Source organism: Cryptomeria japonica, chromosome 11 (genome assembly GCF_030272615.1).
Source record: "Cryptomeria japonica chromosome 11, Sugi_1.0, whole genome shotgun sequence".
In the NCBI taxonomy this organism is placed as follows: domain Eukaryota; kingdom Viridiplantae; phylum Streptophyta; class Pinopsida; order Cupressales; family Cupressaceae; genus Cryptomeria; species Cryptomeria japonica.
Window position 1 is genome coordinate 5,339,194 of NC_081415.1, and position 14,633 is coordinate 5,353,826.

The 14,633-nt window shown below is 35.4% G+C and overlaps 1 protein-coding gene across 7 annotated transcripts in view; it reads left to right on the forward strand.

Moving 5' to 3' along the window:
* Positions 1-380: 380 nt before the first annotated feature.
* LOC131036590 (protein CHROMATIN REMODELING 4) overlaps positions 381-14,633 on the forward strand; it is a 65,861-nt gene continuing 51,608 nt past the window's right edge. For 5 of the 7 annotated variants that reach the window (XM_057968484.2, XM_057968487.2, XM_059213833.1 and 2 more), the window contains exons 1-6: positions 649-894; positions 8,911-8,987; positions 12,864-13,116; positions 13,227-13,264; positions 13,351-13,419; positions 13,663-13,726. In XM_057968484.2, the coding sequence (XP_057824467.2) occupies positions 12,886-13,116; positions 13,227-13,264; positions 13,351-13,419; positions 13,663-13,726 (402 nt within the window). In that variant the 5' untranslated portion in view covers positions 649-894; positions 8,911-8,987; positions 12,864-12,885. Of the gene's footprint in view, positions 623-648; positions 895-8,910; positions 8,988-12,863; positions 13,117-13,226; positions 13,265-13,350; positions 13,420-13,662; positions 13,727-14,633 lie in introns of those variants that run through there. The other 2 variants (XM_059213832.1, XM_057968486.2) reach the window with 2 other exon arrangements.

Consider the following 14,633-nt stretch of genomic DNA (forward strand, 5'->3'; position numbering starts at 1 on the left):
ACTATTCACACAATTAAATGGAATATGCTATTATCTCATGTATTTGATTTCAAAGCAAATACCATTACATCATTTATACAGAAAATACTTATTTAACCAATTCACATCATTACCAGTCAAGTGAAAAACTTTGACATTTTATTTATTCTTTGAAGTATAAATTTGACGGAAAATCTACCATGATAAGTGTATTTTGAAACATAATAAAAATTTATTATGATCGACCGTCAAATTTAGGCAGTTGGCAACCAGATTATAAACATTTGGCGAGAAAGTAAAAACCCACGCAGTAATTCTAAAAAGCAAAAAGTTCGCAATAAAATAAATAGAAACCGCAAATAAAAAAATCGCTCTTTCTCAACTTGCTGTTACCAGTTCAGACAAAATTCTTCGCACAAACCCCGCCGCCGTCCCGTGTGAAACTGGTTCAGGAAATTTCTTAACCCTTTGTAGCCAGTGTGAACGCAACAATGTTTCCCGCAAAACAAGCACTACGCAAAAGCCCTCAGGCCATGCCCGCCAGGTGTCATGCTCATAATGGTACACTCACCAGGGTCAGGCCAATGGCCTCGCGCCACGTCACCCGCACGTTCTTATTCTGTACCCCTCGGTACGCGAGCGTGTACATAATTTTTTTAACCCTATATTTTCATACATTTCGGAGCCCTTCTCTTTCTTCTTCAATATTTCTTTTTATTATTCTGATCCAGGGTTTTTTTTGCCCTACAATTGACTTGCCTGCTTTCAAATTTTCAAAAAAGCCTGCAAATCACTTGCCGTTTTGTTCGTATTGCAACTCAGATCGTCGCGTTCGTCATATTGAACTCTCGTTCGCCGCATTTGGTGAAGAATCGAAGGATTTCTGCGCACGCCATTGCTGAGGTTCTTAAAACGGTACGCAATATGCAAAAATGTAGTCATTTTATATGTTCTTTTATGTTTTACGTTGTGTATGCACATTTCTGTGCATTTGAGGTTTTTTTTTCGTTCGGCGTCTTTCGCCACGATTTTTTGATAGTGAATTTTCGGGAATTGTGTGAACTGTTCGCATGGATGAACATCGTTTAAATTTACGAGTTTGAGGATTTGAATTCTACTAAGGATGCTCTTCTGAGCTTGCTGAAGATAATTATAACGTAAAGTGAAGTCGTTGCGAAACCCTCATGTTTTCCCACTAGAATGTGTGTTTTTAATATGTGAACATGCTTGATTAGGATTACATACAACGGTGCTTGATTGAAAAATACATACAACGTTGCTTGATTGAAATTTTGGAATTGCATACAACGGTACTTGATTGAAAATATATATAACGTTGCTTGATTGAAATTACGTATAACAATGCTTGATTGAAACTACAATAATGCTGGATTGGAATGGCAATGGCATTTGATTGAAACTCCAACAAAATGTTTGTATAGGGGCAAATATTCCTTGGAGAGGAAAGATTCTCATAGCTCAGTTAAAAACTAACACACATCATGTTCAATGTGAAATGGGTAGATGGAAGAGGCCAAAAGAAGAATGGGAGGAGAGAGTTTGTTTTTTGCACAGTCGGGGCAGTTGAATCTGAAAAATACTTTATTTTTTAAAGTACGAATCTTACAATGACATCCGGTCCAATTATAGCAGCAGCTTCCTTACAGTATTTGTCCAAAGAGAAGGTGGTTGAGAAAACAGGGGAGTTCATTATTAAACTAAATAGCAGAAGATCAGCAATTCAGAAAGCTAAAAAGATAGGATCTGCTGTCCCTTAATCATATTCTATTGTTGGCCTCGTGGACACTAAAAATCTCCTATTCATATCTATTCTACAATGATCTTAATCTGAAATTACTACATTTTTTAGCTAGAAGTACAATTTGATTGAAAGTACAACAATGCTTGAAATTACAAGGACCTCTGTGTTGCCCTAAGAATTCAAGAAGTCCGGAAAGACAATTGTACCTGAGTAGTTTTTTTTGTTAACTGAGATACTGGGCACGGATTGATTTTTTTTAACTTATGTTTTTTTATCTTTGTAGAAGCTAAATTATCAGTTCTGCAATTCTTTGTCTTGCAGCTTGCAAGTTGAGCATGAGCTGATCTTCATGTTAAATTTAAATTTGAGAGCTAGTTCTTGGAATTTAGAGGCTCAAAACAACTTGTTTATTTATAGAATTTGTAAAATTATATATTTACAATATTGAAGTTGAACAAACAGTGGTCATTTGATTGACACTATTATGGCCTTTTATCAACACCAGAATCTCAACTAGTTTGGAAAGGCAAATGTGTTTTTTAATTGAAGTTGCAGTGTGAGTTCAAGAGTTTTTCACTCTTTACGATTCTTTATCATGCTTTCTCATCTTAGAAGAAGCTAAAATTATGATTGTTCAATTTGATGTTTGTGCTGAAAATGATTCTGCATCATGTAACTCGAGTCTGAGCTAACTTTTATGTTTAGGTTAAATTTGGAATTTAGCAGTCAGGATTAAGAGGCCTAAAAACTAATGGTTTATCAGTAGGGTATACTAAATTTCATGTGTAATATGCATTGGCATCTGACTATATTACAAGCGGCTTTGATTGACACTAGGAGGTCCAGAACTTTGGAAAGGCAATTGCACTTGAGTAGTTGTTTTGTCAATTGAAGTAGTGGCAGGATTTGATTTTTTCTACTTTTGATGAGTGTCAATTATGTTTGATTGTTTTCAAAGAAGCTAAAATTTTAAAATTTTCATTCTTCAATTTGATGCCATGTTCTGGCAATAATCCTGGTTCTTGCAACTTGAGTCCTAGCTAATTTTCATGTTAAAGTTAAGTTTGTGACGTCGCTGTTGGGATTCAAATGCTGAAAACTACTGGTTTATTGACATGCATTATATAAAATTCAATGTGTAACACATTGAAGTTGGCTTTAAAATGTGCAGTTTCTAGCTAATCACAGTCATTGTTTGGCATTAGAAGCACTAGTAGCATCGAAAGACAACTAAACTAGAGATGTTTTTTCAATTCAAGTAGTGGGCATGATTTGAAATTTCTACTCTTATTGATTTTCCAATATGATTTCTTAACATTGGAGGAGCTAAAATAATGATTCTTCAATTTTCTGTGGTGTTAGGCCAATTGTTGCAACTTCAGCCAAAGCTGGTTTTTATTTCAAAGCTAACATTGACATGTGACCTCTTTTTGTTGAGAGGCCTAAAACTATTGGTTATTTGGCACAACTTGTAAAGTTCTAGGTTTAACACATGGGAATTGGACTTGAATTTGTCTTTTCTAGCTATACATGCTCTTTGATTGACACTAGGAGCTTGAAATCTGGCAAGCCAATTACACTCGAGTAGTTGTTTTTTTGCCAAATTGAAGCAGTGAGCTGGAGTTGATTTTTTTCCCCATTGGTTTTGTATTATGTTTGCTTGTTTCTGAAGCAGCTAAAAATTCTTCTATTGAGTTCCTGTGATAGTCCCACCTCTTTCAACTTGAGCACAAGTTGAAAAATGTTTGGAATTGAATCTCAGATGTAGCAGTTGCAGTAGATTCAAAATTGCCATTGTATTACTAATACATGTAAAAATATACATGGGATGTACCAAAGTTTGACTAAGGATTCCAGTTTCATGCTGAGGCAAGGCTCATAGATGAAGATCATTTACCAGAAGTTAGAACACATTCCATGTGTATAATCTGAATTCTTGACAGTGCTGGGCAGTTGACACTCACAGTGAATCTCAGGTCATTCGGGATATTTAATCATAACTTTGATATCAAGAACAAAGTGATTCAGTTTAACGTTTTAATATATAAGTGGATGCAAGACCTACTTCCCAGATATAGATTTGAAGAAATGTGACCAGGAATTTGAGGTTTTAACACATTATCATCAATTTTCCTGGTTCTTGCAACAATTCTAGTTTCATGGTAAAGGCTATCAAATATATCTTTCAGGCCATGGGTAAAACTGGATTGATGTTATTTGTTTAATTTTCAAACTACCAATTGAAGATGACATGACAACCTTTCACAACCTATGTAGGCTGAGGAAATGTTAAACAGAAGCCTTAAGAAGAATAAGTACTACACTTTTTTTGAACACATTCAGGCACCCGGGAATGATGCTTTTGGTGGCAGGGCAGCAATTTTTGGCACCAAATAGTCATTTTTGACATTGAAAACAACTAGGAAATCAATTTAAGACTTTTGAATTCTATTTTTTGTCACAAGTCTTAGTGGATGGCCATATAGAGTAATTTTCCAATCACAGAGGACAGACAACTAAAGTTGGAAGTAGGGAAGAGGTTGTCATACAAATGTGTTTGGGATGTAAACTTTGTATAATACAAGTTAATAAGAGGGAGCATGAAGTTGTTCTGCATGGAAGTTTTTGTTTCAGTAACAAGAGCAAAATAACTCTTACTATCAAACATGAAGGCAAGGACATTTGCTTAGTGCTTTGAAATATTGGCTAATAATGTGGTTTTTCATCTCACTTGACAGGGGAAACTGTGTGCGCAGTTTCCATACACTGAAATCATAACCTCATGCAGTGCATAGAAGCTACAATTTGAAGGTTTTATTGAAAATATGGAAGCTGTGATTCAAAGGTTTAATTGAAAAATAGAAACAGACATTTCTAAAAGGAAATGCCTATTGGTATGTCTCCAAAGAGAAAAGCGGAAGAGCTTGAACTATATAAATAAAATGATTAAAATAATATTCTGCTGCCCTCTGTAGGCTCACACAAGAAAGAAAGAAAAAACTAGCAGAAAAATATTCTGATAAAGCTAAACCATGCTTATGGGTGCGTTACTCACTCTGCAGGAATCTGTCTGAACTAGTTTGGACCAGTATGTAACTGTTTTGCCCTGATGATGGGTCTTGCGGAGAGTCTGAAAATGTCGGAAATCAAACATAATACCCATGCAGATCCAGATACTCTTAGCAAAGATCTATTATGAGCTGCTATTATTGTTTTTGGTTTATATTGTGTGTGATTTTTTTGTATCAACGTTTTGGATCACACTCTGTGATCCATCATCAGTATGAAAGAATGCTCAAGAAGTAGAAAGAACCAATAGCAGAGTATGATCCTGATGATGGATCATAGAGTGTGATCTGAAATGTTGATGCAAAAAGTCACACACTATCTAAACCAGAAACAATAACAGCAGCTATCATGGATTGTGGAAAATTAATACGTTATATCTAGTATGAGGTTAACAAGTATAAAATTGAAAACAAATTGGTAACTTTAAAGGGGAGGAAAGGTTTTGGAGCTTGAAATGTGATTAATGTCTGTTCTCTTTAATGACTAAAGAGATCTGGAAGAGCTCAAGCACAAAAACACTCTGAACCTTCTCTCCTTCATGGAGGAAATCAGTATGTTTGTTATGTTTATGTGAAATATTAATTATTTTGAATTTTGATAACCTTGGAAGCTAAAATGAGAATGATTATCAATGAAGAAATGATTGTGGTAAACTAAATCAGGTTGTCATATTGGAAGCAAGTTGTAAGAAAGCAATAGGAAATCTTTTAAGAAATGCGGATGATGAAAATTAAAAAGTTTTAATAACTGGTAAAGGTGAACTTCTGATCTTGAAGCCTAGAGAATTAGTTGCATATTCTGTAAATTGCTAGCGTTCAATCTAGCTCTTGTTGAATATCAGTTGGCTGCTCAATTTCTTATGCAAAGCTTTGCTAATTTGAATTACAATGGGGCATCTAATATGGGATTGTTTGTTTGTCCTGTAAAAAAAAATTGTTTTTCGAGACTTCAGACTGGTATGCCACAAACGGTGGTTTGTGGAGTCTGCAGTGAGTTTGATCTCCTTGTACAGGGCTGTGGGATTGAATTTATCGTCATTATGTATCAGCACCATGGGAGGATGATCCAACTGTAGACTGCACATAAAGTTTAATTTTTCTTTTGTCTTTCTGCTTGTAATTATACCTTTGTAAGGTATCAGCTTTCATTCAGTTTTGTAGGAAGCAGTCTTTGCTGTTCTGGAAGTATTATTGATGTCTCTTTCAAAATCTAGTGCAAGTGAAAATTAAAACAAGATAAACACAACAAATGAGAGTATGGAGATTCACAGGTACTAAAAAGCTGCTTGTATTGAGTTAGACTGCTCTCTTCACATTCTCCACCTGTTTGAGGCCTGCTTGGTGGTGAGCTGCATCTTTACAAGCATGATCAAGTAGATTTTAGATGTCAAAGGGCTTCAACGGTTTTTGACCATTTTAGTCTGAATGAGACACACAATTTATTTATTTTGAGTGGTCTCCCTAACTAAAATGATGCCTTTTCTTGCTTTTCATATGAGGGAGGAGCTGGTTGGATCAACTATGCCTTTGCCAACTATTTAATTATACCTTATATTCACAACCTAAAAATTGCTCAGCAAATTTCTGTTGAGGATGAACCTGAGTATAGATTTTCAGCTCAAAAATTATGCCTTGAGCATGAAAATATCCTCAAGTCTCTCAGCTGGTAGGGCTGGTCAAAAGACATATATGAGAAAGAGTGTTATGATAAAACACCTCATAAGTTTTTGCATGACTAAGTAGAGGATCCTAACCCACCAGAGTATTTTTGGAGTAGAGTTATTCAATAAATGTTTGTATACCCATATGAGGGAGGAGCTGGTTGGATCAACTATGTCTTTGCCAATTATTTAATTATACCTTACATCCACAATCTAAAAATTGCTCAGCCAATTTCTCGAGGATGAACTGGAGTATACATCTTCAACTCATAATCATAGCTTGAGCATGAAAATATCCTTAGATCTCTCAGCTGGTAAGGCTGGCCAAAAGACATATATGAGAAAGAGCTTTATGATACAAAATCTCATAAGTTTTAGTATGACCGAGTAGAGGATCCTAACCCTCCAGAGTATTTTCCAGGAAGAGTTATCCTGTTAGTGTTTGCACTCTATTGGCAAAATTGATGTTTGCTTGTGTCATATGGATTCTAACAATTCATGAACTGAATGATTACTCCTTCCTTATTGCATTAATGATACTCCTTGGGGATTCATATAATGTGATTGAGGTGAAAAAGAAACCACCATTAAACTAAATGTTGTTGTTATTGCTTCGACTCATATTCCAATTTTTTTTTATCCATTTCTAAAAACTCCTCATAGTAAACAAAGATTCATTCATTTATCAATATTAAAAAGTTGCCTGCCTCACATCGAGAAAAAAAATTTCCTTTCCTTTTACATATCAAAGGGCTCTACTTGAAAAAGAGTGGAATTGCTATAATGAATTTGGATTAACCATCAAAGGATTTTTTACATGATATCTAGCAAAAATTGCTAATGAAATATATTGCTAATCAGAACGAACCAAAATACTTTAGCTATAGACAGTTTATAATTGGAGTAGCTCTGTTTGGATGAAATTGGGATCCTTGCAATTTTAATCTGAAACTCAGGAAATTTTCTAATGGAAAGGACAGGAAAAGCTTTTATACAAAATAAACTTATGTATTAAACGAATTCCCCAAAGCTTACTCTAGATTTCCAGGGTTGAAGGGCAAACTATTTGCATCAATGTATTTAGAACCTTCAATTGCTGGAAGCTTGGAACAGCTGCGAAATATTTCACCACGTTCTACTGTATTTTGGGTTGCTTTGTCAGATCAGTAGCTCACGATTGCTAGTTTCTATTGGAATCAAATAAACAGAATTTAACTCTTTTGATTGTTTCATTGCAAATGATTTCATTCTAGCTTCAAGTCTTTTCTAGGGTCTTTTGGAAGAGTTTCCATCATTGACAATGTATCGGGTAATTCTGATTACATCACAATTGCTTCTCAGTTCAAAAGAGGAACGATGCAAAAAGGATTATCTTCTATACTAGATCAAAAATTTAAATTTCAAGAATAAAGAAATTCCTACGAAAAGAAGAGGAAACTACCATAGTTTGTTATTGTAGGACCCGATGTTACAAACTTACAACACCATTGCATGTTTCACCCACCTCCGCTTCTATATTTTCTAAAGTTTATGTTAGATTTTGAGTTCTTGTATTACACGTTTTGTGAAACGTTCTGTTTCGGACTCCTTTTACAGATGAGACTTTGCCATAAAATTATAAATACTTTTTAAAGTAGACGTTGATATATTGACCTATATCATTTGTTTTTGTAGAGATTACCATGCTCTTGCAAGTTTTCCTTGAGCAACTGGTAGGTACTGTTACTCTTAGTCCAGATTGTCAAATCATCTTCCATGGAATTTAAGAGAGCTTCCAGGTGGTATTCCTTGTACCCTACTAGGATTCACAGCAACGGTCGCCTGGTCCAGGCTATTTTCCATAGACATCATATGATCTTTTATTGGCCTTTTCATGGTGATTGATGAAGATGCCAGTCCTCTTTGTACTGCTCATTCTGATAAGTATTATTTCCAACTTTGATCTCCATTGGCCTTATCTTCTTTCATCCCCTTCCTGTTGCGTGGTATTGTATAATATGTAGCTTTCTCCTTTCTCCCTTTTTCATGGTTTACCCGTTTTGGCATCTGAAATGTGCATGGAAAGGTGATATGCATATAATATTAAAACAGGAAGAAATTGCTGACCAAAAAGCAGTTAGTGAGCATGGAAAAGTAAATGCATGTGAAAAGATACATAACAAGAAAATCAAAATAATTAATGAAATAAATCTTTGTTGTGTCTTTTTGTTGGTGGTTAGAATACTTAAAATAATAAAATTTAATTAATTACAAGGAAGAAAGGAATTTCGTTTTTCTCCTATTGGTCATCTTTTTTTTGGTGCTATGAATTTGAGGTTATCAGTTTTTCTGAAGCAGATGGGTAAACTGAAATACTTATTTTATTGATGCATTTAGGTTTTGATGGCTAGTTTTTTCCATTGTCTTTATACTTATGCACTTTCGTTCTAAACAATTGCAGAAAGAATGCCACTAAAGAGAAAGAAGTTTTAAACCTTGGAGATGGTTGCAATTGGAAGACATTGCTTTGCTCTAGAGGTGAGCAGTGGCTGCTTCCTTTATCCACCATGATTTACCTTGTAAATAGTAATACGTGAACAAAGTTGATCCCTACTATAAGTTCTTGGATTATAATGAAGCTAGTGGAAATGTAAAATCTATTGCTCATTTAGAGTCTCTTAATGGTGAAAAAATTGTGTCAAAGATAGATTCATGGTAAAGGGGTGTTTATAGTACATTTGACAAAAGAGAACAAGAATTGCAATCTATTGTTTTGTCTATGCTAGAATTTGTAAATGTGTTCAATATATGATTGGATTATGGTTAGGTTATAGGGTGCGATTCTTCATTTCGTATATTTCATTGAGGTTGCAACTTAGGTTATTTCTCAATTAGATATTAGTAGTTACCTCTTCAAAGTGCAATTAGATTGTGTTAGGTTATGATCTGTGGTTTTTTATTTTTTATCTTTTATTAATTTATTCTATCAGGTAGAAAGTGCTGCACAACTCTCCCTTGGATACTTTTGGTTTGTGTGGGAGGATTACCGCATTCACTGTATAATCTTATCACATAATCTGCCTGTTTCAGTCTAACTCCTTGGATGTGCATGTAATATTTCTGGCTCTATTAGTTTGCTTATCTTGTATTTAATGTTAAAAGTCATGTAGTTGGAAAACGTTATAAAGAAAATACAAAATAAATATTTGCTGAGGGGAGCTAACTGGGACCATAGAATGCATTATTGAAAAAACTTCAAAAATAAAATGATAACCTAATTGCTGAACTAAAAACATTTCTACAAGAGTACTTTATTTGATATAATGACATAAAATTTCAAATTATATGGTACTTATAAGACACCAACGTTCAATTATGATCCATAATATGCCATTAATTTTTTTTGATTGATTAATTGGGGATATATAGGGGTCTCTGCCCGAGATAACAAGAGCTACATATGTTGGAATCGTTTGCCGTTGCGCCAAAACCTCAAAATATCATTGCCCAATACAAACACTAGATTTAACCTGACTCATGGGAGGCAGTTAAGCCATGTCACGAGTCCCTAAGGAGGTGCTGACCACCAAGTCAACAATCTCCCCCTCAGCACTGATTGAGCCTTCAGCTCCCACCGAAGGGAGACTCAAACCCATGACTGAAGGCTTTAATACCAATTGTTGGAATCGTTTGCCGCTGCGCCAAAAGCTCAAACTATCAACACCTGATACAAATGCCAAATTTAACCTGACCCACAGGAGGCGGTTAAGCCATGTCATGAGTCCCCAAGGAGGTGCTGACCACCAAGTCAACAACATATACACTAAATGAGACAAATAAGGATCTAAACATTATACCTTGAACGTATACTATAGAACTCGAAAGACAACACAATACATTAGATCAAACACAAGGAAACAGACCGCACCAAATGAATTGAACTGAAACAGCTCACACCTAGGGGACAAACCTAGGCTGTGGTAGTCACCAATCTCCTGCTTTTGCGGGAGAGGAGGTCCTGCATATTCCACTAGGTGCCATCCCTAATTGCTTCCTAAGCCTCCAATTGAACCTTTTCCACTTTGACTTGAGACCCCAACTTTTCTTGTGTTTCTCATAACTTCAAAATTAGCAAAACCTATGCCACTAATACAATCCAAAGCCTCTTGAGCCAGTTGAAGATCTTGAGCAATACTTCAACCCTAAAGGAAAGATTCAATTATCTCTCTACTTCTAGCTTCATGATTTGGAACACTAGGCAAAGAAGAATCTGGGATCAAATCTTGAACCTCAGATCTCTGAGCAACCACAGGGTCAACCTTAGAAACCACTAGAGGGGTCTTGGAGGAGGTGGAAAAGTACCTGTGATTCCTCTATCAAAATCATCCTCTGGCATATCATTCTTTGGAACCCAATCTTGAAATTTGAACAATCTCTGCCGAGGAGAGGGACAATTCACTTTCTGATGCCCAATCTTGTTACAACAAAAACATTAGAAGGGTAAACCTTTGAAATCCACGTACTGAATCCAAGAGACCAAAGACTACCGGATTTGTATAGCATGAGTGATTGGACAAGTAAAATCAACCAACACGCACACTGTGGCTAGTTTCTCAAGGAATCATCACGGTCAAGGTTAATCTAAGCAAAGTTGGCAATCATTTCCACCAGTAGTTGAACTGCTTTGCTCAATCTACAAATTAAGGAGAGGTGATAGAACCTAATCCGAAAGGGAACTTGTGAAAGAGAAACCTTTGACGGATTAATGAAGGGAAGCCAAGGCCTAAAAAGCAAATGATAGCTTCCAAAGAACCACAGGTTTTTGATTCCAAACAAAATCTCCATCTTTGACTTGTTGGAAGTACAAGAGAGAAGAGGCAACTTGATAACAAGGCAAGAAACCACCATCCATCTGGAAAACTTGTTATTAGAAAGGACCTAACAAGTTTTCCCACTAAGGACTGTGAAGACAGCACAGAGGATGCTTCCACATAGACCTCAGGGAGAGAAAGCACCGACTTTGACAGATAAATAAGGATATCTCCAATGAAAATTTGCAAATCTCCATGGGTCTTATCTGAATGAGGAAGTTAATGACTTTGGAATTTGAGAGTGTTTCAACTCCAAGCTCCTTGCCTGCCCCAAGGGTGTGTGTGAACCCAAACCTGCCATCTCAGTCACAATCTGGAGATCTCTTTGACAGCCATTCCCTGCTGCAGAGAGCACAGAAAGACATTCTTGCGAACATGGGAAGCATTCTCAGCATTCCAGCAGTTTTTGTAGATAAAATGTTCACCTTGTGATTGCTTGGTAGTAACAGGTCATTTTGATTTTTCTCTACCTACAAATGCACCTTCATCTCGCTGAAACGACGATGCAAGCTCCCCTGCTGCAGGCTGCTATGTAGTAAAAGATGATCACGAGTCTGCTACAAACAAAATTTTCGCCCTCTTTTGAAGCTAGAATTGCCTTACCCTCTCAACTGAACATTCAAATCCCTAACCGAAAGGGATATCCAGATTGACATCCCTGTCTAGGTCATCTTGTAATATGCCATTAATTATTAGTTATCATGATTTGTATATATAGGAAGGGTTGTACTCCTTCACATGTTTCTATATAATGCCTTATGTCACCGAGGATTGCTCGTCATCCATCCATCCATTCATTATATTATTTATTCGATATATTTTGCTATTGTACAACTTTGGATATTATTTAATGTTCCTACCTTACAGATATCTGTATGACAAGTGGTATCAGAGCAGATATCTTCTTTGCATGTAACAATTTCTTTCAGTAGTTAATTACTTTTTTCTGTGGCCTGTGGCCTACCATATTCTTGGTCAATTGCTTTGGTCATAAATATTTTACCAAATTTAGTGAGAAGACATTGCAGGGTGGTTGTCTTATTCTCCATAAGAGTAGACAGTTGAAATCTGGCCAGGGAAAAAATTATGTCATTTACAGTAGCCCTTTTTCAAGCGGAAGGGAGCTGATGCTTTGAGTATTCACTTTCATTTACAGAAACAAACCAACAAAGTTGCAATTTAAATACATCCATTGTTTAGTCAGAATCTCATACTGTAATTCTAGCATTTCGTGTGGAGACTCTTTTAGATCTTTTGTGATGGACTTCCTATGTTCACTGGATGCACTTTTGAAACTCTTGACCTAATTTTATTGTTCATGGATATTCATTTATTTGTTTTCTTTCTCTGCTTGCTATTAACTATACTGTAATGCTTGCACAATAACATTGCAAAGTGTATAGATTATAATATTAGATACTGAAACCCTCATTTTTTGATGTGTGTTCTGTCAGCTACTTGTTTTTACAAAAAACTAATTTGGACATTGTTTTCTGCCTTTTAACTTTTATTTTTATTTTTGTGGAATGTGTAAATTAAGCAGGAATGTGGAGCAAATAGGTGGAATGGATATGCATGAGAACAAGGTAACAACTGAGACACCACAGAGAAAGTCTGCATCCTTAGCAAAATTGAAGAAGAATCGTAGTAAGCGGAAAGATGGGGGTGCAAAAGGATGGGCAACGGCAAGCTCTGAAATCTTGCGGCCTGCAGATGAGGAATTATTGACAGAGTCTTTCCCTCCCAGAATTGTTGTTTGGGGAAAGCGTGGAGGGAAGTACTGGTGGCCTGCACAAGTATGCATGTTACTTTTTACTTGGACTTCTTTTTTTTTAAGTGCAATGGATTAATATGGAATTTCATAGGAAGTCTATAATCTTCCAAATGTCATGGTTGTTGATATCAGGTTGTCAAAAGGGAAGAAGTTCCTGAAGGTTTACGTAGGTAGGTACCTTGGTACAAGGGTTGTCATTCTTCTTGTTTATATTAACTTTGACTGCAAAAAGTGAAGTTATAAATGCTGCTTGCAGACAGGCGAAGAATGCATCAGTTTGTGTTAGTTTTTTTGGAGCTACTAAAGAACCTGCAGGTCAAAGCTTGTAAGTTACAACTGATTTTAAAATATAACGACTTAGGCAGTAGTCATCATGTTTCACAAAAGATTGGAGATGGAAATGACTAATATGAACTGCTAATTTTGGATTGTTTTGATAATAACAAATTAGAATTCCTAAATTTTTTGCAAAAAGATTTTATATTTTAAATAACAATGATATTTGTTTTCCTAATGATAAGGTACTAGTTAGTAATTTCCTGCATAACCAATACTTGTGTTGCTGCAGTGCTTGTTTGAAGTCCGGAGAAGTACTGTCTTATGCCAAACATCAACAAGAATTTACGGCGCAGGTCTGCTCAACCCTCCTCTTCAGTATCTTGCTTGACTCTACTGCTTAGATATTGATGTCAATTCATTACCAAATATTAGAAAAGTTGCATGAAATCTTACACTTGAACCATATATAATATAAATTACAACAATCCTTTATTGTAAATCTTTTACATTTGACATTTGAATATGTACTATATTTATTTAATTGTACAAAGATTAGATTGTTCTATGATGTTGAAAGACAGCCCGAGAATGCACTCCTTCTAAGATTATAGTTGTATGTTATAAAGTGTTGAAAATATTTTGAAATATTGTATTATGAACTCCTGAGTTGCCATGCTACTGGTATTCTTGTCAAGTGTGTGCAAGCACAATCTTGTAAAATTATTTTTACTGCCCTTATGCTACCTTCACTTAATGTATTCTTCATAAATCATCATTATTTAGGAAATAATTTTTTAAGAAAGAAATAAATTATGTTAATGTCCATGAATAACCAAACTGGGTCAATGGGACATAGAAAGTACAATCAGTAATAAAAAATTAGTTGGGTAAGGGCCTCAGGCTATGAAATTTAACTAAATATGTTACGAAAGAAATTCAGTGGAATATTATTATATTTGTAGTAGATATTTTTTTCTACATGCTGTTACCCATAATTTTGCAATCACCTATTACTTATTAGCTATTTGTGTCTTTCTCATTTAATTACATGCATACCATATTGAGACAAGCAAGGTATGAATTGTGTGGAAAATTCCATCAGAGTCACATTGTTGTCTATTTGGTGGCTATTACTTGTTAATGAGTTTCTTGGAATCCTCTGCAATGATAATTGATATGCAGTTAAATTGTGAATAGTCAAGAAAGTATAACATAATTAAGTTAATGTCCACGTAGGAACAATACAGGGGAGTTTCTACT